This window comes from Macrobrachium nipponense, chromosome 28, assembly GCF_015104395.2.
Source record: "Macrobrachium nipponense isolate FS-2020 chromosome 28, ASM1510439v2, whole genome shotgun sequence".
Taxonomy (NCBI): domain Eukaryota; kingdom Metazoa; phylum Arthropoda; class Malacostraca; order Decapoda; family Palaemonidae; genus Macrobrachium; species Macrobrachium nipponense.
In genome coordinates this window covers 27,550,250-27,572,509 of record NC_087217.1, presented here as the reverse complement: position 1 = coordinate 27,572,509, position 22,260 = coordinate 27,550,250, and the positions used below count along the sequence as shown (strand labels likewise).

The following is a 22,260-nucleotide window of genomic DNA, read 5'->3' as shown; positions in this document are numbered from 1 at the left end:
AAACATTTTTAATAATATAAATTCTCCCATCAAAAACTTAGTCATTCTTAAACAAATGAAGTTTTATTATAAGACACTAATTACCATATATTTAGTTAGTATAAAAAATATCAAGACACATTTCTTCGTCACTGTCGTGGCGTATTTAATAGAATTGTGGCAACTGTGCAGAAAATCCAGGCCTATTGTGACCAAAGCCCCACTGGCCAAAAAGGATGAGTTTGACTATAGATTGGGTTTTAAGCCGGTGCAGAGGAAAGTGGAGAGAACACAATTTCCAACATTGCAAAGAGAAAATCTGTTGTAATAACACTGATGATAATGAGGACTGAAATCTATTATGACTAACAGCAAATGAGGACTGATATCTATTATGATAAATAGCAATGTTCACAGATAAAAATATAAGTTTTAAACAAAATTAAACATAACTTCAACAATCTTCTCTGAAAAAAATAGCATAAAAACGTAATTTTGGTTTTCTTTGAAATGGGCATAAATGTTTGACCCATCAACAGTGTCTCAAAATACTCTGATTTGGAGAATCCTAGTGATAATAAAAAACATACAACAGTTCATAAAAAATCTAGGAAATTAACCATAAAAGTTTTGTCAATAAAGTAAAACATTCCTAATTGATCCTATAAAATCTTCAAGTGTAACTTATTTATCTAAATGTTATGGACACAAAGAGTTATGAATCTTGACCCAATGGTTTGGTTAGCTATTTGATAGTAGCGATATTTACATTCGTATTTTGCGATAACTGTAATATTTCCTTAAAGGATTTATTTAGAATGGTGCTGGGAACTAATTCTAGCAACCATGGATTAAACATGACAACTGAGGTATTTTTAAACTTTATTCAGTAAAAAGTTCCCTCACATGCATAGTCTCTGGTAAGTTATGCCCTAAATTCTGTAGTCTACGTTACATGGTACAGGACTTCAAGGTTACTTCCCTTTTAGTATGTCACTGATCTATTGTAATTATTAATGCATTTTTATCACTTAACATTCAAGTAATGTTGTGGAAAAACTGACAGTTACACATTTAAAATACTGTTAATCATGACTCATATACAAAATCTTGTAAAACATAGGAACACTTCATTTTTACTTCACCCCACAAGCACACAATTCTCAGTATGTGCAGTCTGACAGGTCATTAAAAAAGTTCTGTGACAACACCAACAGCATAAAAAGCACAGTAAACACTCAGTCTCTATCCTATACGTTTTAATCTGATAAGTAGATAAGTAAACATCAATTCAGTAATACCAATAATCTCTTTACTTATCCTGGCTCTCTAAACTTACCATCTAACACAACTCAGGAAAACTTACCATCTAACACAACTCAGGAGTGAATTATCTTCCTAGTATCTATAATACACAGGTACATTTCTGAGTCTCCTAGAAACCTCAAAGAAAAATGGGTCATGTGCTATTTACATTTGCTTGTAAGTAATTTGTATTACACACCAATATTGCAGAATTTGACAAGATGGCAGTGATAAGCATAAATATACTATCCATCCAAACACTGAACTATTCTAGCTTTGAAAACATTCTAGTTTCAATCGTGGTTTCCAAGTCTTTAACACCCTCCTTGCCACTTGCCTCTTCAACATTTTTTAGGCTAAAAACTATCCAATCATACTTTTACAAGCAACTGCATGTCTCATAAAAATTACCTTTCAAGAGCAAATAAATGTACATTATTCTTCCTTGTACAAAAAACAACAAAATGAGTATAAAAGGTATCTTACAATTTATGTGGCCTTCATTACAACAATCTGTACTATAATTCTTTTGCATCTTAACTGACGATTCTTCATCTAAAAGCACATACCTAGGCAGAGTATGGAAGCTTTAATTTGAACAAACTTGGTAAAATATTTGATCTGGAGGTATTTTAAAGTTTAGTTGGCTTCCAGTTGTCTTTCTCTGCTCTAATGGCAGCCATTGTTGCTACTGGTTCAGTGGTCCCTGCGTGCTGTTGCACAGAAGGCTCTGTCACACGCATGAAGGGGTTAATCCTTTTCTCTTCACCTACAATGACAAAATCAATCAGTACCTGACCATGCAAGACTTGACAAGCAAAAAACTCAAAAGACATTTGTAAATTACTGCTAAATACCTACCACTGTAACATAAAATCTCACACAGCTATGAAAAGTAATAATAATTATAATAATAATAATAATATCTGACATAAAAAGGTAAAGGTATTTGTACTATATTGTCTTTGTATATCTACAGTTATTTCTTATATATTCAGACAATTTATGTGGATGTGTACAGCAAAGGGAAAGGAGGCCAAAATATGCTAACTATGGTATATAATGACATCTGAATAGCACACTTAGGATTAAATTGAAATTCTAATATGTAATGGGAACTTCATACATTAACACATGGCACTGAAAGAATCTTATGTCCTTAGCTAATGCCAATAGGTGTGTAATCCATCTTGATATTTTAAAACAAATTTAAAGAAGCTTCTGTGATATTCAGAGACCATTAAAGATCTCTGATGCTTATTGCTACCACAAAATGTTTAACCAATCCACTCGAGTTAAAATTCTTAACTTTCCTGCTTGAGTACCGTACTGCAATTCATAGTATATTATACATTCATGCTTATCAATATAAAGCCAAATATACTAAAAGCAAAATATAAAGTAAATAAGATATACTGGAAAGCAAATCAAAATAATAAAATAGTTATAAGGGACAGGAATAAAACAGAAATGCATGAAAACACTTATATAAATGTATGTACGTATACATAATTCATTTTATCAATGAAACATTTATCAAGTGTTATAAGTATGAAAAAAGTGGTGAGCTGATGAACATGCTAGCACTCTGAAACCCCCAAACGTTAGGCCCAGGTAATGGCATGCATATGCAAATAAATTGTCCTTTATTTTATATACTACAACTCCCTATACATGCAACAGTTAAGACTGAAAATACTGAATATTCTACCAAAATTCTTTCAAGGGTTAATTTCCATGATGTGTTATTAACTGTTGCCAGACATTATGACAACCATGTGAAATGCATTTAACTGTAAGAGTTGTAACAAATATTTCCATGGGTTTAATTTTGTGTAGTCCAATCCAAAGATATACCAGAATGAATGCTCTAACTTCCCCTGAAGCCTGCAAGTTATTCACAATGATGCATTTCAGCCAGGCTATGAAATCACTTAAGAATAACAAGATTAACTTGGTAAGGTGACACACATCAGAATTTACATTATAGCTCATTTTATTGATGAAATGAATGCTAAACTCAGTGTACTATACAATTTTTGAGACAGTAGCTCTGAAAAACAGCAATGGTGCTTCTGAGGTTGATGTAAATGATGGAATATTGGTGGTGATGATAGTTTTAAACATTAATTTCAAGTCATGCTGAAGGTAATTCTGCTTTGAAAACATAACAATGCTTGGTAATGAGAATTTCCTTGACAAAGTGAAACTGTGGCAATCCATAGTCCACTATGAATTTACAACAGTAAAAATGGCATAATGAAAAACATCTTGTAAGCTCAATTATGCATCGCAGCATTCTGGGCTTCATACAGTTTCTTTCAAGATGCAGATGCTGTTCATGACTTCTTAGCCTCTCAGAATTGCTAGACATAATGTTACATTTTCCTCAGGAACTTTAAGTTTGCGGGTATCACTTGTATACTTTTTTAATAATAATAATGAGAAAAAAAAAACTGGTTGACTCACTCTTAATGCAAAATTACAAGAGGACATAATTCTAACATCACAGAACTTTAAACACTCAAAATTACTAAGTTACCAAGACTATTACTTCTATTATGGAAATGACGAATGATGATCATAAAAATATCACTGTCATTTACTTGTAACTTTTTTTGTAATATGCAAGTCATGCCACAGTGATAACAGAACTTGCCAATTCTGTCTTGTAAAGTTATTACTGGGGGGAATCAAATATTTAAGTGCAGATTTTGTATCATAAACATATTATGAATTAAACCTACGCATTTTTAAGGCTAAATCTAATGCTGATCCACAGGTTGATGCTCAGAAAACTTTTATACTATATATGCAAAATGCTTTATTCATTATATGAAGCAAGCTTCTTACATACAAAAGTAAAAAGCTCAGTTTGACCAATCAGCAGCACATGTTGCATAAGCTTACATTTTCATTAGATTTTAAAGTGTTCACTTCTAATCATTGTGTCAATCTATCCACCCAGTCACCTGACATAGGGCCAATAGTCACAAGTACACAATAATTTAGGAGTTCAGTTATGATCGCTTCTAACCTATTTCTTCTTATCATTAGAGGGTTATCTCAAAATGTTGTTCAGCAATGCAGTATTAACACAAAGCATTTAAGTTGTAGTCTACAATAACAGGTCTGCATGAAAGTTGATAAAAAAATTCAATAACAAGCAGGACAGAGAACTGTAATATAATATAAGAAAGAGGACATCTTGAATAAATACAGAATACGTTAATACACTTGGCCCACAACTCACACAAATTTGAAAATACCCAAAATATTTAACAGAAAAATCCTAGGTTCCAAAACACAAAACTTGAGGTTGTCATGCTATACACAAATAAACACAAAACATAAAAAATAAAGAACAAAATTTCAGCTTAATATGCATAAAAGCAACAGGATTTACAGTCCTACTATTACCAACTTACAATAAGATAATACATAAACACAGGTTGAACCCTGTAACTATGCCATATCCTTATGACTAGAGTATGTTTACCACCTTACAATATGCTGCCTTACTCTTATAATCAAGATTTGAAGACTACCCCAGCTACCGCTAATGTAAGGATAAGTGTCATATTTAGGTTAATCCACTGTCCTTTACTGCCAGCCATAAAAAAAAACTCCTCTCAGTAACGTACCTATTGTAGAAGGAACTGAAGGCAGGCCTTTTTCTCTCTGATCTTTCACCCAAGCAAGCTTTTCCTGGATGTCCTGGTTATCCGGTTCTATATGACGACCGAACCTCAGGTTCTGTGTTGCATACTCGTGACCACAATAGACATGCTGAAAGAAATATTGAGTTAAATCCAGCTACTTTTAATTTTGATCCAGCTGAGCCTCCCCTATGAATAACCCTTTGAGATTCGATGATAGCATTCTCAGGCAAGCATATGTCAACCTCTGAGATTCTATGATTTGAAATGACTCTTCTGTAGGAATATATGGCTCACTTCTAATCATCATTTGATAATTATTAATTTTTTATTTTTTCTACTCTTGAACATAATAATACAATAAAGGACAAGCATTTATCACCGCCATCAGTCCATAATCAGCATTCCATAATGAAATACAACTTTGCAACAAGCGATAAACTCAAAACATTGCTTTGCCTATCAGGTGTCTTGGTGTGACTGGTCGTAGACCAGTCTGTGACCCTCTAGGAATCTCAAAGGGTTACTGAGGGGTCCAACTACTGCACAGTACTGTACATATCGTTAAAATAAGTCTGTAGGGTTCACTTAATTCTTGACTACAATGCCAAGAAATGAACCTCAAATGACTCTTTTAAGTTTCTTACTTCAATTACCTACATTATTGTTAGAACAAATATTTTGACATCTTTTGCTATTTAAGCACTTTTTTAACCTTCTTTTCTCAAGAACAAATCCTTCAGATCTGCCTTAAGAGTCAATAAATTTCAGTCAGCAGTTTGGCTAAACTACTTTTTAATAATAACAGCATTTATCAAACACATCTCCTGGGAAGGTTTGAAAGCTTAATGACAAAGTATAGCACGTGGTGTCTGTAAGCAACTTTTACGCAATTACTTCTAATCATTAACTACACTCAACAATGACTAAATCTGGGATTTGAGACTTTTTGGACCTAAGACTTTCAAGCTTCCTAGTGCTAGTTATTTCAGCCTTAACCAAACCTAGTGGCCAAAATTACTTAGAATTGACATAGCTTGCTCCTCTAAATCTGTAACAGAAGTAACCGGATCTTCGTCTAAAAGTGCTCACCAGACGAAAGACTAGAAGTGAACTTAGAACCTCTATATTCAGGAGTCATCCTGCAAACTGGTATGGAAAATGCTGGGAGGAACAAAGACCCTACCAAAAGTTAGCTTACTTTGTGGCCTTGGACACTTACTGTGTGATCTGGAAGAGAGCCCAAAATTTCAATCAGAGCTCTGTGCATCTCGGTAGCATTTCCTTCAAAGAATTTCCCACAGCCTCCGAGAAACAGGGTGTCACCTGTGAGGGATAATCATCTTATTTCCAAACATCCACAAGTCAAGGAAAATATCTCATCAGTAAGAAATGTTACCAATTGTAATATTAAGACAAAAATAGCCAAGATTATATAAACCCCTATAAAAATTTATTACTTCATTGTATAACAAAATTTCGAAGAATTTGCAAAATGAAAAATCCTTAATAAAGCTTAACACTTTCTGGGGTTAAATGATGCTTAATCTTGGGACTAATTGGTATTCTGTAAAATAAAAATGTTTTAACCAAATGATTTTATTTTTGTGATATTCATTGAATATGAACATTACCTAAAGCAGCAAGTGAAACTACTGTGAGCAAAGTAATTGGCCTCATGCTTTTAAATACTGTGATCACAAATGGTTAGGGAGTTATAGCACTGTACCTGTAAATACAGCTGGATTGTGGTCAGGTTTGGATGAAGTTACGTTGTAACAAATGTGTCCCTGAGTATGACATGGAGTAAACAAACATTCCACATTCAGAGAACCAACTTTGATCGAATCTCCATGAGTAACTTTCTGGGTCAAGGCTTCAATGCGATCATCTCCTCCCAAAACTCGCAAAGGTTTGTCAAAGAGGGACACCAACTGTTTGTTTCCACCAGCATGGTCCCTGAAAACAAGACAGACAATAATTAAACATCTGTCAACAGGACTTTCAATTGACTTATTCTGCGTACCACCACAAACACACTGTACTGTATTTGTAATAAATACATGTTTAGGAACAGATAATTACATATCTGTAAATAGAATCCATGACCTGAGGGGTCATTGGCAAATTAAGAGCGTCCTACGTGACTAAGACAAATCTAGATCACGCTATGCAATGCCTGCAGTAGCCTGGTTTAAGTTTGTTTGAAAACATCATCGTTTTATATCTTTGTCAACTATTCATAACACCTTCCATGGGAAGCGGTTGACCTGTTAACCTGCGCCGGAAACTTGTAACTTCCGAGCCGGCAGACTACGTATGTTTTTTATGTGAATCGCTGAGATAGCTAATGTATCGCTATCGACGTGATGCTCTAAGTATTCAGTTCAATTCTAGTGATCAAACGGAACGGTCTCATGACCGAACTATCTCTCTTGGAGTTCAGAAATAAAGTTGTTGTACTGTTATCAACTTATCCGTTTGAATCATCTCCTTTATTCTAAGAAGAACCACTCTACTAAGATACCACATAGGAGAGAAGAAAAGGAACCAGTAATGCTTACGAACGACAGTCGTAAGAAAAGACAACCAGTCTTTCGCAAAAGCGAAACGAACAACATATTCACTTGATAAACACCCAACCAGTTCTCTCTTTATCTAGTAATTTCAAGCTTTATAAATTCTGGCTGCCAAAGATGACAAGATGGAGTCATTTTTATTTAATTCCCCTAATATGGTTGTGATGATACAAGTTGACCATTCAAGAATTAGGTTACCATTAACATTTTATGATAATGAAAAACCTACATAAATATGCTTAGTTTCTGAAAAGTTGCTTCTATCTGTAACCGCTCTCCTTGCTAATGTAAATGAACTGTGTACACTTTATGCTTGGGAGCTGCTTTTGCAAGTAACTATTTAAGAGACGTGTAAGAAGTCCAAGTTTTAGCAATATACTGCCTGCAGTGTGTCCAAGTGATGCACTGTAGATGGTACTATTTATCACTTATATCTTTTCCATTTCATTTTTTCTCTTCCAATTCCACTGTCTAACTTCTCTACCTTTCCTTGCTCTTATCTCCACCTCCTTTCAGTATAAATCTTTTAGAAACTGGGACATCCCCCCCTCCTATGACAGTAAAAATTTGTGCACCAGTGACATCATAAAACCCTACAAAAAATAATAAAAATCACCAATACTCTTAACACAAATACTAAGGGTGACACTTGAATCACACTTTTCAAAACTTGGCTTTGAGATGAAAGCAGATTCTCACCAATGATGATGTGTAGTAAGAACAGTGGTGAGGTTGGCTCCTGTTTCCTCTACAGCCGCTAGCACAGTTTTGGGTTCTACAGGATCTACTATTGCAGCTTCTTTAGTTTCCTCATCCATCAACTGTAAAATTACACTATTAAATCAGTCTCCAGTACAACTTTCTACTTCACTGTAGCATTATGTATCAATTCTGCTTGAAAAGAAGATAATTTTGTTATCGATTGATGTCTATTCAAAAATTATATTTGCAGACCCCTTGGGCTTGGAATGAGAAACATCAAAATTCACTAAGCCTGCACCTGTACACACAAGCTAATGACTAAACACCAACACTGTGCTGTTTACATTCAAGTTTTTAACTTCCAAAGTAAGCTTCAATATGATAGACACATGTGAATATAATGAGCCAGTGAAAAAAATATAGTTATAAAATGAAGGTAATTTACAAACACAGAAATATACTAACCAGATACATGTAGTTGTCTGACAAAGCTGGCAAAATCTTCACCTTCATGCTGGTGTGGTCTACGGTTTTCTGATTGCTATGAAATTTCCCAACTCCAACCGAGTACCAAGCGGTTGCTGAAATGAACAAGAGTGACAACTGTTGGGTTTTGTATATCTGATCTATTAAAATTACCAGAGTTTCAAGTACAGTACAGGCAGTCCCTGGTTTGTTTGTGTGGTGTTTTTACATTGCATGGAACGAGTGCTTATTCAGCAATGGGACCAAAGGCTTCATGTGACTTCTGAACCACATCAAGAGTGAACTTCTATCACCAGAAATACCCATCTCTAACACCTCAGTAGAAGGTCCGAGAAACAAACTCGCGGCTACTGAGGTGGCAGGGCAAGACCATACTGATCATGCCACTGAGGCGCTTATGACGGGGGTTTCATTCTTACGTTGCGAGTAAACAGAAAATTGTCATAAACCAGAACATTGTTGAAAATTGTCAAAAATCCTAAGAAAACCTTACTTTTAATGCCTTGGGGTTATTGAAAATGATATAAACTGCATTTGCAATGAGTTTTTCATCAAAAACTCTAACTTTTTATTATTCTGCTGTTCAGGAACCATATTTCTTTTGTCGGATTGGCGTCGTAAGCGTTGTAACCCCGGGACGTGCGTTGTAAACCAGGAAATAATTTCTGATGAATATATTTGAAAAGCGTTGTAACCTCGGAAAATAGTAAGCCGGACCCGTCTTAAAAACTGGGGACTGCCTGTATTTGCTTAAGTAGGCATCAGACTTTAACTTATCTCAATTACTTCATTGCTAATGTGAATATTGCCCTATGAATAACAACAATTACCAAGAGTTTACAGATGGCTAATGAGCAGCAAAAAAGAAGAAAAAAAAAATGTTTTGATAAGAGAAAAACAAAAGTGTACACAACACTGAAATGATGAATGTTAATCTGTGAGCAATATGTTAATTATAGATAGCCTATCAGAAATACTATACTGTACACCCATTTCACATAAACATTTAATGACACAATGTTCACAGTACCTCGAAAGTAAGTAGCAGTAAGGCGCTGCAAGGCCCACTCAGGAAGGACGGAAGATACCACCTGGAACATCCACTCGAGGTCAAACATTCATTCGCTGTAAGAGAAAACAAAATTATGTGCCATACTTATAAAACCCATCTGTCATCTGTCTTGTGCATATTCTGAAATATGGTACATAGTGAGGTGAGACAATAGCATGACCCCTTCCCAGGTTTTCTATCTATCTAACTTCTAACATAAATACTAATGCTATGCTTCATACATACCAACGTCATGAAGGCCATAGTTCTTAATAAAATATACCTCATCAAAATTTGAAGCAAATGAGTGACCATCTTTGAACTTATATGTTAAAATGATATTGTTAAGATACAATAAAGTTTTGTACATACTTACCTGGCAGATATATACTTAGCTATAGACTCGGTCGTCCCGACAGAATTTCAAACTCGCGGCACACGCGACAGGTAGGTCAGGTGATCCACCATTCCCGCCGCTGGTGGCGGGGTCTGGAACTATTCCCGTTTTCTAAGTCATAATTTCTCTTCCACCTGTCTCCTGAGGGAGGCTGGGTGGCCATTAATCGATATATCTGCCAGGTAAGTATGTACAAAACTTTATTGTATCTTAACAGACCTCTACATTATACAGTTATGGTTATCAGTTGTCAGGATTAAAATACAACAGAGCCAACATTAACTTAATGAAAGACACCAACGTTGCAGTTTCCTATACAAGAGCAACTGTAAAAACAGTTTGGGGGGAGGCAGGGGAGTTAGAACTTCTAAGATTTGCCCTCCCATAAATAAGCCTAACCAAGTGAGCATCAACTGCTGTGACATTAGCCTCACACGTTTCAACAGAAGTCAGATGCTGCCAAGTACTATGACACTAAGTCTGAAATCATGACAGGAAGCATAGCTCATAGTCCTGAGATTAATGCATTGTCACACTTTACCTTGTAATGCTAACAAGAAACCTCTGCACCAGATATACAAAAAGGGTTACATTTTTTGGAGTGAATGAAGTGCTGAACATAAACCCCCTAAAAGGTGATGCTTATTATATGCTCTGTGTTACTGTACACTAAAATCATGTTATTATACTTTCAAATGAAGGTAATTAATGAATGTTGAAGAATGGAAAAGTGAAAAAAATTAATCCATATGCTAAAAAGGCATAACATTTCCCACTTGCTTGCTTTATGCATTTAAACAGTACAATGCACAGCAAAAAGTTTTTCATACTGTGGATATTAAACTGTACAGTACATATTGAATAAAAAAAAAAGCTACATAACAGTTCTTCTATGGAAATGAAAATTGGGAGTAAATTTTTTCATCTTCCAACAATACTCGATGAGGAGTTGATTTTATAATGAATAAACTGTAAAAGAGAAAACAATTAGTATACAGGCAGTCCACGGGTTACAACGGGGGTTCCGTTCTTGAGACGTGTCGTAAGCCGAAAATCGTCGTAAGCCGGAACATCGTCAAAAATCCTAAGAAAACCTTACTTTTAATGCTTTGGGTGCATTGAAAACTATATAAACTGCATTCTTATGGCATTTTTCATAAAAAAAAAAACTTCAAATATTTATTATTTTGCATTTTTGGTGTCATATTTCATCTCCCAGATGAGCATTGCAGGCATTGTAACCCTGGAACATGCGTCGTAACCCTGGAAATAATGTCTATTGACAAGCGTCGTAACCTCGGAACGTCGTAAGCCGACACCGTCGTAACCCAGGGACTGTCTGTACATATTCCTTTTAAGCATGATGTATAATAAAGTAGTATAATAAAGGCCACAAATATATATATAAGGGGTGAATCTTATCTTCTTAATCAATTATATCTGTCTGTGTATCATCTCACAACACATTATTTTCAATACCGTACTTAAAGTTTGTTAACATAGCTAAGGTTTAGGGGCAAACTAATCTGCCTATAGCAAGGCAAAAGGCAGAACTCATGCAGTTCAAACCAGCATTGCACCCATTTGAGAGAGAGAGAGAGAGAGAGAGAGAACAAATAGTTTGCTATTCTAAAAAGAAAAGTTAATGAATGCTGTCTAAGTGAAATACCTCCCGTACCCTAAAGGTAAAATATAATAAAAAAAAAAAAACACAATAAAACCTAACTGAATGGTAAATATTCAAGTGAAGGCTATTGAAAAGTACCAGTGCCATAATTTCTTCACACGATACCCTACAATGCACTAACCAAATTGCCAAACGAGATAATCATATTAAAACCATTAGTATGGCTTCCCTGTGAAACCAAGGAGGACGCTATTGGCTATTGGCTCTGGAACATAGCCCCCATTTTTCGCGGGAAACTTGCATCTTCGCGGTATTTTTCTTAGAAATATCCACAAATTGCTGTTTTTTTTTTTTTTATCAATTTCATTATAAAATGCCCTCTGTGTGATAAAACTATTAAAAAAAAAGGTATAACAATTTTAAGAGGGTTTTTCTTGAGTTTTAACCAACAAAATAGGCCACTTTAAGCATTTTAATAGGGGTTCCAACTATTCATGGGTTCTCACTGTTCTCAGGGGGTGGGGTTGGGTACACATCTCCCGTGAATACGGGGACACCAATGTAAAGGTAAGTTCGATACTAGGCTATTTCTAGCAGACAAATGCCAAATGCGCCAGGCATAAATATTTTTGAATGACTGTAATAATAAACTTTCTATAACTTTTATTTGGAATGACCAATGATTGAGCTTGTCATTCACATATTAAAATTGCCTGGCCTGGTGACAGGTAGCAAAAAAAAAAAAAAAAAATAAAAAAAATAGTAGGCCAGCAAATAGGAATTAGGAATTCTCTGGTCTCAATGCATTAAGAAAACTTACAAATTTCAGAATTAGTTTTGTTTAAAAACAACAATAGGCCTATATTGACAATTGATACTAACTATAGTAGCAGGCCTACTAGGTACAGCCTCTAGATAGTACCTATTGACTCTTAGAAAGCTAATAGGAATTTGTATGCCTATAGATGTGTAATAGAGTAAATAGAAACAATAAATAAATAAAAATATAAGTACTAGGCTAAATACGAATAAATAAAAAATAAGTAGTGTAAGAGAGTAAATAAATAAAAATGAGTAGCTTAGTAGTATAAGTGTAAATAGGAACAAATAAAAATAAATAGTTTGAGTAAATAGGAATACCTAAATAAAAATAAATAGGTAGTAGGTATAACTGAGTAAATAGGAATAAATAAATAAAAATAAGTCGTATAATAGACTAAATAGCAATAAATAAATAAAAAAATATACAAAATTATCAGCACATACTGGGTAGTAGGTAATCTAGGCCGGTACCTCGTAGGATCGATCACCTTTAGGCCTACCTTATAAAAAAATGAATAGGTCCACGTCTCAGCCGGGGTAAAAGACGCGACCACCGCGGAGTGAAAAGCCAAACTAAGAGAGAAAAAGGCGACAGGGAACAACTCGAAGAATAAATAAAACGCTTCGTCATCAAAGACCGACATCAACCTCGACCTTGAGAAGAAGAACCAGCTGACCTCGACGACAACGGAAAGCTCACATTTAACCTCTTTTTTAACCAGTTTTATTCGTAAAACTCCGCGAAAAAGCGTGATTTTGAAATGCTTTATTCGTTGTCGCACTTACATTTCAACTTCCTTCGCTTGTCATGGGGTTTTAGAGTGGTTTTTAAATGAGATTTTAATGTTAGGCTGTTTGTTTCCTCCTCGACGGCAGTACTCACCTTACGCTCAATCTGTTTCGATGAGCTTTCGAGTTGACGAGCTCGCTAGTTACAGGTTCTGTTCACTGTAAAATTATAGTTTATCTATCCTACTTTTAGTGTAAATAATTAATTTATAGGTTTTAAATATACTCTAAGTAATTTGTACAATACTTTTCATAATTCAGAATTTGTATTACACTTCTATTCGCTATAATACTATACTATATCAGGCTTCATTATAGTGTGATGACGTAATGTATAGCTTTTAAATGTAATTTAGTTAATATTCAAAATTTTTACAAAATGGAAAATAGCATAATTTTCATAAAATTATCACACAAATTTTGCCATCAACTGAAATTGTTAGCAACCGAACAGCACAGATCAGCCCGACAACAAGCAGCCGACAAAAAGGTATAGTCAGGCGCTCCACCTGTCACCAAGGTCCAGAGAATCTGGATCTTGCCTGTCACATGGGTTATTGATATCGAATCATATTAAAGATATTCTAATGCATTTTATTATTCATGTTATATCACACTATCCAATATCACTTTCGAAAATTGGATATGCAGATACGAAGACATTGTGTCTTTCTGACTTTTCTGATAGAGTGCGTTCAGAAATTATATAAATTATTTTTCCACTAAGATTTTTTTTTAGAAACTTTTTTTTTTGACAGAAATTATGTAACGCCTGTTTTCCGCCAGGATTGACAAGCCCCAGCCTTGGTTGTAACGCTACTACGACCATCTTTTAAAGTATTATGCAACCTGAACACTTGTAGGATCCCGGACCACACCACCGTGCTCATGGATTTGGAAAATAATAAGTCCGATTCCGTTACTTTGACTTTGTCATGAAACTGAAACGAAAAAATTTGTTGTCTGAATAATTTTATATTTTATTAAAGTATGACAGTGATATAGGACAATTTTGTAACCAGCTAAACAAATATATGAAAATGTCAAACCATTACCACCAAGTGACCCATAAAAATTTTATGTGGCTATCAATTTTATTTTCATATATCTTATTTATCTTATCATCTAAATCTTCAATATTATTATTTTGTCATTATTTTTCATGGGGACCAAGGCCCCGGGCGCCCCCAACCCCCTACTAAGCACGTGAGAAACACAAGAGTTTCCCACAATCCCACAAAAACTGAACTAGACATTTTCAATCCAAGCAGCTGGTCCAAACCAGTTACGAATATCTTGCCAGAGTTGCCCTTATCTCAAGATCGTTGGCTGCTATCGGAGTTTAAATGATGGGAACAGTTGTATATAGAGTTTGATATATTACATATTTGATTTTAATTTGGTTTTATGTGCAGCCCTCCACAGAGATGATTCCCTCTTACCTGACGGGCCCTTGTACGTTTTCAAAATAAGTCTGCTTCTTATATTCTATAATTATCGTTTAGTGTTTTCTCGTCAATAGGTATCGTAGCTACTGCAGGATAGCAAAGTCTTTAGTTCTTTTTTAGATTTACTTTCTTTAGGTATGATCTTCACTTCAGGTGGTATTTTGTTGTATAGTCTTGGTGCGCAATGTTCAAATGCTCACTCACTTGACTTACAATTTATTCTAGGTTCAAACAGTATATGCTTCACTTGCATCCTGATCACAATATATTCATTTCAGGTCTAAATAAAAAATGTATCAGATCTTGATAATACCCATCTCTCTATATCAATCAGGCATTAGCCTGAATACTAACCCTAAACGATTGGCTGGAAGAACTGTGTGTTTGTAGAAGTATTTGAAGTATTATGGAAATGGAAGAATATGAGAGGATGAATAATAGCTTATAGGTTATCTGGCATCACATGCGTAGCATGTGAACTGCTCTTGATAATGACACCCATCATGTCAACACTAAAGAAACCACAGTGATAAGATGCTGTCAAAGAAGGAAATATTAATGAAAGAATTAAACGTCTTATTTTTGCAGTGGTCTCAGTTTTAGTTGTTAAGTTCCCGCATTTTGTTGGTCAGTCAGTATAACACTAATAATAGTAATGATAAATTTCCAGACATTTGTGTTTTGTCAGCTTAGAATAACTACGAATAATGTATGTGAAATGTTTGCATTTACCTAAAATGCCAGATAATGTTTAATAGATATTTTAGTTACCTATAGGCTATATAAAATTTTCTTTAGCACAAAGCAGGTAATTTTTCGTGAAAGAAAATGAATATCACAAGCTTCTAGTAGACTATAATAAAATATACTTTCTCTTTCACACTTATTTCATGAGGCAATTAGAGCCAGATAAGGCTCAAGATGACTAAAATAAAAAAGAATAATATGGAAATAAATGCTAAGTCTAAACAAATATTCCAAATGGGCAGAATGAAGAGCGAGAGGTCACGACTTATTGGGAGTTTCCAGGTTAAGGCGCGCCGTCCAAGTTAGGTTAAGGAAAGTCTAATTCCTAGTTCTTATTCCCTTCGAAATGCCTATTAAGCACATGTCTACCATGTCTACTAGACATGAAGTAGCTCTAGTCCCCCCCCCCCCCCCCCCCCCCCCCCCCCCCCCCCCCCCCCCCCCCCCCCCCCCCCCCCCCCCCCCCCCCCCCCCCCCCCCCCCCCCCCCCCCCGCACTCTACATTCGCTCCGTCACAAACAATTAAACACAGATATCTCTACAGAAGGGCAGTATAAACTGCCAATGCATTGCAATATAAATATCTGTATACTGAAGTGCTCTCTACTTAATTATTTTATATTTTGGAATTGTCAAACCAAAAGTATTTCTATATTTACTTATACATTACATTTCAAGCATGAGACTTTAGGCACATTTCCTTCTTAAAGGAACTAAGACAACATTACTCTCAGTTTTAGGAAAAAAAAATTAATTGGTTTTGTTTCTCGTAATGAAAATTTTATACTTAATATCAAATGAATACGTAAAGGAAGTCTTATGTTCAAGAAAAGTGAATTGGATAGAAAGGGCTTTAATTCAAGGAATCCAGACTAAGAAAACGGAGACAAGAAAAGAACCCTAGAATGTCCAATTTTAAAAGTGCAGATAAAAGAAAGATGATGAGATTATGGTGGAGGGAAAGACCATGGAAAAATTTGCTCCTAATCTAGTGATATACATGATTATAGAGAAGGAACTGAAATCATGGTAAGAGTGTAAACTGCCAAGATAGTGTAGAGAGAATCTGTTGGATTAATAAGAAATTTGTCCTCTACTCGGATTTTCCATAGATACTGGGGATCGTTATCTAGGACTAATATTTCTTTGGGGTAATTATCTTTATGATATTTAGTCTTTTGTTTATGGTCTCCCCCAACGGCCATGTACTAAACCCGCCAAATAAGTTGGAAACATACCAGGTTAAAACCCTTGGGGGTCACTATCTAAAGGCCTGTCCACACGACCGGGCCTGATCGGCGGACCTCCCCTCTAACGGGCACACTTGACGAGCAAACTGTCAAATTGCCCGATGGGTCTTGTAGCAAAATCACCATGGTGGTGCCTGATGGCTTGAGCTTCGACCCTGGCAGACGTACGTTAACCATATGTATTTCTTTTACTGAGCCACTCTTTGCACCATATTCTCTTCTTTTTCATCACACACAAAGCAATTATCACGCTACACAATATCTTCTTTGCGGTAGGCACTGTTTATCGTACCGCACTGAACACACTACTGGCATCGTCGGGCACGCCCACCTCTCCATTGCCTCACCTGTGTGGACATCATTCATGGGTAAGCCTGCCAGAAATTGGCCCAGAATTTGCCAGTCAACCCCGGAGCACACCGATCAGGCCCGCTCGTGTGGACAGGCCTTAAGAAAGATAATCACACAGTAAACTGAGAATTTTCTGAAAAGATCTAGCTATAAAATACAAAGATTTACAGCTGATAAATGCTGGTATTCATAAATGTGAATAATTTAAGATTAAAGACAATTTAGTCATGCAAAGGAAGAGTGGGGGTGGAAGCAAAAAAGTTAATTAGCAAAGATGTAGGCATGTGGTAGGATACTACCCTAAGATAAGGTCCAGCTTATGAAGAACTCGGCAGCATTTAGCCCCCAAAGGGAAATTCCTAAAAGATTTGAGAATGAATAAAAAACACTTAGTATTCATTATGTCTCTGGGCCTCTTAGAGAACATAGTGAGAAGCAGGGAAGACAAAATACCTTTTGGCTTAAATGATGCTACCTTTATTAGAAAACTTTACAACTCACACAGCTAGTAACACCATTCTAGTCCACATACAAATGCATCACAAAGACCTGACAATACTCATGGGTAATAATGAATAATAAACCTAATTCATATGCATTCAAGCTTTCTGAGTATGAATGAAAAGCACTGTCATACCACAATTGAAAGATAATTTTGATATAATCATACTGTCCTTATTTACATCACCCTAGCTTGGGAACTGAAGAAACTGTGTCATTGTACTGTATCTTGAAGTAAAAATTGCTCCTTCATATCACTGCACTTCTGAAGTAAAGTTTTGAGTCTCACCCTGAAAATGCTGACAATCTCAAGCTCTCTTTATATTTTGATTATAGAACCTTCACACACACCAAGCCGCCTGAAATCTCTATAATACAGTTTTGTGTAATACCTGAGTTCTTCCAGTCTATTTCTGTAACTAACCTCATCTTCAGTGCAGTTTCCTAGTGACACAAACAAAATAAACCAGCTTCTTTGTTTTCATTCCAGAGAACAATACATATTTCACAGACAACAAATACTATTCATTTTGAACAATAAATATTGTATTTCAGTTGGTAAAAACCAAGAAAGTAGCAGACATATTAACTTTAATCATACTTTTCTGTAAGCTTTGGCACCACAAGAGTTGGATAACAACACTTTCATGCATGAAATGACATTTTTTGGAGCTCACACATTGGATAAGGGATTACATGCGTACAAAGTGAAATGAATGTAGGCCAGAAAGGAATTTGAAGAAAGGAGAGGGGGGAAAAAACTTATTTTGACAAAAGAACAATACCACTTTTAATTACGAGGCGCAGTATGCAAATAGCTGATCAGATGAACTAAAGGTCCATTCTGAAGATTAAATGAAAATGAGAAGACAGAAGAATGACAAAAAGAAGCAATAATAACTGGTACAATGGAAGCACCTACAGCTATTTTGATGGGGAAAATACGGGAGAAACATGTCTGGAGTTGGGAACTGATGCAAAACTTTACTCTAAGGCAGTCAACTTCTATAAATGAAGCATAGTAAAACTGAAATACATAATAACAGAGAATGTTGTAGAAAGTGTTGTAACAATGTTTACAAATTGAGAAATAAATTATACAGATTGACTGATTTCCTATTTCATTTTCCATTCTTATATAACTACCTTCAGAGTTAATTGAGCTTGGCACCACATTCAAAATAAAAACATAAATCATAATTTGTTCAAAACAATCTCTAGATTTAGTCTCCACAAAGCAAACACCAACCATAAGGACATATCAACCTCATCTGTATATAGTAATTTATAAAAACAGAGCACTGTATATACAATGACAAAGATTACACTTTTTTCACGAATGTAATGCCTCATCGTGTTGCCAAAACTGATCAGCAATTAACTTGTCCTCTACCAACTGGAGAGATCTGTAACAAGGTTTACTTCCTTCGCAGGAAGCAAGAACCAGAGTTTTCTTTGTAGCATTGGCTAACCGACTCATGGTCATTAGATCACAATTACTTACATCCTTGAATTTATTGACGCACTTTACTATAAATGTAGCATGGAAGAGAATCGGATCTCCACCATACAGCAAGAAGTCACCTCCAAACTTTGTACCAGATGTAATATAATACCCGCGGTCCCAAAGGTCCTTGTATACACTGTACCTTAATTTCTCCCAATGACTTATTGGATAAGACCAACGAACATCAATGGGTTTAAAACGCTCAATCATTGGATGTTCCGTGAATATCTGAATAAGCTGGTGATGCTCTGGTAGCCTCTGTATTTTATCACACTCCATTTCTATTACTTTCTCTTTTGTCAATCCTGGGTTAGGCACATTTTGCTTTTCTAACTTTTTCAGCTTTCCTTTAAGTATTTTTTCAGCATTTGTTTCAATTTCCTGTCTCCTCTGCCTGAAAGCAACATCTATCTGGTCTTCGTAACATTTTCGACGCTCCTCCTGAAATTCATCTGCCAAGTCTTGTGTTGGAGGGCTGGTAAATTCTGCATATAAGACAGGTTTCCCAAAACCTTTCTCCATCAAGAGGGTTACCTCTTCTGGCATGAGCTGCAGAGGCAAGCCTAAAACAGCTGTTTGGTGAGGATGCCGTGGCAACGAACCAACCATGACGCCCACAATCCGATGTTTAGTTCTTGCATAAAGTACGTCTTCAGAATTCCATAGATGTGCGCGTCCATGACTTATTGTAATGTTTAATATTCTTGGTTTTTCATCCTCACACATTTCAACTTTACCATCACCATCCACATCAGTTTCAACTGTATCTTCATCTAGTTCCATTTTAACTTTGTTATCCTCATCCAAATCCATTTTAAATGTGTGATATCAGTGTGTTACACTCTATGAAAACCATAGGCAATCAGAGGAAGAGTGGTTTATTGAGCAGCAGGCTGGTAACTCTCCAAGAAGTTTCTGCAATCCTCACTCAGCATCTGCAAATAAACAACATGACTTTACAAATCAAGTAAGCTTATAGGTATGTACATTAATACCAATCTTCAAAGGTAAAAAATTGTTAAATTAAAAACACACACATTAGGAAGTTGGTAAAAAAATCACTTCTACCTTGGCTGAGTTTTATTCCTACTGTACAGTAGTTGATAAATGTTATAACCTGTACAAATTCACCAAAGAGAACATTATGCTTTAAATGTTAAGAGCATTTAGGTACTGAATGCTCTTAATTTTTTCTACTTGAAGTAAGTCTCCTCTCCAAAAGACTTCTGTTGGTTCACTATAATTTACTCTCTAAAAGTAGTTTTTATTTGGTGGGAAACAAATATTTTGATGAAAAAGATCTAAAGTTCTAAAGAATGAGTGACCAAAAACCATTAAGACTTGATTTATGGGATGTACTGAGCACATGCAATTGTAAAAGCACTGCAGTAAGTTTGCTGAATTTTGGAATAAAAGCAAATAGTAGTGGTGCATCAATACCAGTGAGTGGTATCAGACTTAGATAACATCCAGAGGCTTGTACAATTCTGGTGGGAGTGACAACTACTGGGATTGAGATCTCTACTTCTAAATTCTTAGATTATTTGTAGCTGTGCTGTGAAGCCCATCTGATAGGTTCTGACTCAAGAAAACTGCATCCTCACCATCCATGTTACTTTAAGTCGAAAACGAACTGGCATTTGCATATTTCAGACAGATGGGATAGTGGTCTCCAAAGTGGAAAATTTATTAGAGCTGATCGCTGGTCTGACACATCCCTGGCTGTGGATGAAGAAGGGGAAAGTCTTACATTTAATTTTATTTTCATCCATTTTCACCAGTTTCTGGATGATCCTTTTCAAACTGTGTCTCGCTGGCACAATATCTATAGGTAGCCTAGGTAACAACACCAATGGTCTATTTGGCATTTTTTCCTGTAGGGTAAATGACTATGCAGCGAAATAGTAGCCACGGATCCCGGAGAGCGGCCACATCCTGGAAAAGCACTTGAATTATGCCATTATTTTGTAATTTAGGAGAAAATACTTACTCCGAGAGGAGTATAGAGGTCACGTTGTGCTGCCTAGATGGGCCACAACTCTTGACTGATGCTCATGGCAGCGAATTCAAGGACTTTTTCGGGAAGGTGGCCGCACTCCTGGATTGGTGGCTGCTACGTCGCCGCTCAGTCATTTACCCTACAGGAAAAAATGTCAAATTGATCAATGGTGTTGTTACCTAGGCTACCTATACTAAGTATTGTGCTAGCGAGAAATTATAAAGCCCTATTTTAACCAATTTTCCATGTACTCATTTACAATCTTGGGCCAGCCTATGCTAAAACAAAGGCCTGGTCAGGATGTGACCCCCAAAAATAACAGTGTAATCCTTAGATACTAGGTAACCCAATTCCTATAGGGTAAAATGCCGAATGGCCACCTGGCCTCTACCGAAGTGCGGCCACTTTCCTGAAAAAAGTACTTGAGCACGTCCTGTAACCCAGGATAGACATTAGTTGAGAGCCAGTGTCCGTCGAAGAAACACCTGGAAACCTCTAATTTCCTCTCGAAGTAAGTTTTATCTCCCAACTTACAAATTAATGCCGTAATTTATTTTGGTAGATCTAGGGTACTTATCCGCGGCGGCCTAGACTATGGTAGTTGCGGTTTTTCTATGCAGTTTTACCTACTGAACAAGAATTTTAAGTAATATTTATTCGGAATACTGTAATTAATCCCCCAGGGGCCAGTACTGAACACGGCAAAATACATTGGACGCCCCAATCCCTAGTGGATGTTGCATCTGCGGTTACGTTCCTTGCAGTCCGTGCGGACTGCTTCAGTGGAAATACCTTTATTTTTTTCGGTAAGGTGGTCGCCCTACTGTAGAGGTGGCCGCCAGGTGGCCATTCAGTCTTTTACTACCCTAGGAAACAAGTAATTTCCAAAGAAATATATACCGGAAGGGCCGTCTAAATTACTTATAGATCAACCGAGGCTTGGCCAGATGTAGGCCTAGGGTCTAGACTAATCACACAGAAAGTCTATATACTAGATACCTAGTTTATAAGATACCTAGGTAGTCTATACAGCGTGGGTAGGTACTATAGCCTAGTAGCTA

At 36.1% G+C, this 22,260-nt stretch overlaps 2 protein-coding genes across 4 annotated transcripts; both read right to left on the bottom strand.

Annotated features, from left to right (window-relative positions):
- Window positions 1–1,750: 1,750 nt before the first annotated feature.
- On the bottom strand, window positions 1,751–13,534 carry LOC135201607 (hydroxyacylglutathione hydrolase, mitochondrial-like). 3 transcript variants are annotated; one of them, XM_064230656.1, is made up of 8 exons: window positions 13,108–13,246; window positions 9,741–9,835; window positions 8,690–8,805; window positions 8,222–8,343; window positions 6,673–6,902; window positions 6,166–6,269; window positions 4,929–5,073; window positions 1,751–2,053 (listed from the first exon to the last, which is right to left on the bottom strand). In XM_064230656.1, exons 2-8 carry the CDS (start codon window positions 9,826–9,828, stop codon window positions 1,917–1,919), a joined length of 942 nt encoding a protein of 313 aa, XP_064086726.1. In that variant the 5' UTR covers window positions 9,829–9,835; window positions 13,108–13,246; the 3' UTR covers window positions 1,751–1,916. The 3 variants fall into 3 exon arrangements, with proteins under 3 accessions (XP_064086726.1, XP_064086727.1, XP_064086725.1); XM_064230657.1 differs by lacking the exon at window positions 13,108–13,246 and adding an exon at window positions 13,491–13,534 and having other exon boundaries at window positions 1,773–2,053; XM_064230655.1 differs by lacking the exon at window positions 13,108–13,246 and adding an exon at window positions 13,394–13,512 and having other exon boundaries at window positions 1,773–2,053.
- A 4,112-nt stretch (window positions 13,535–17,646) lies between these two features.
- On the bottom strand, window positions 17,647–21,329 carry LOC135201605 (tRNA-splicing endonuclease subunit Sen34-like). The gene is made up of 2 exons (XM_064230652.1): window positions 21,191–21,329; window positions 17,647–20,135 (listed from the first exon to the last, which is right to left on the bottom strand). The coding sequence occupies exon 2, from the start codon at window positions 20,011–20,013 to the stop codon at window positions 19,027–19,029; it is 987 nt and encodes a 328-aa protein (XP_064086722.1). The 5' UTR covers window positions 20,014–20,135; window positions 21,191–21,329; the 3' UTR covers window positions 17,647–19,026.
- Window positions 21,330–22,260: the final 931 nt, after the last annotated feature.

Excerpts from the sequence above, each read along its gene's own strand:
- LOC135201607 (XM_064230657.1), bottom strand. The coding sequence starts at position 9,828 with ATGTTTGACCTCGAGTGGATGTTCCAGGTGGTATCTTCCGTCCTTCCT. Across the intron at positions 8,344-8,689 it reads CAGACAACTACATGTATCTG|TTGATGGATGAGGAAACTAA; the intron begins GTTAGTATATTT and ends GTAATTTTACAG. Across the intron at positions 6,270-6,672 it reads CAATCCAGCTGTATTTACAG|GTGACACCCTGTTTCTCGGA; the intron begins GTACAGTGCTAT and ends TATCCCTCACAG.
- LOC135201605 (XM_064230652.1), bottom strand. The coding sequence starts at position 20,013 with ATGGATTTGGATGAGGATAACAAAGTTAAAATGGAACTAGATGAAGAT.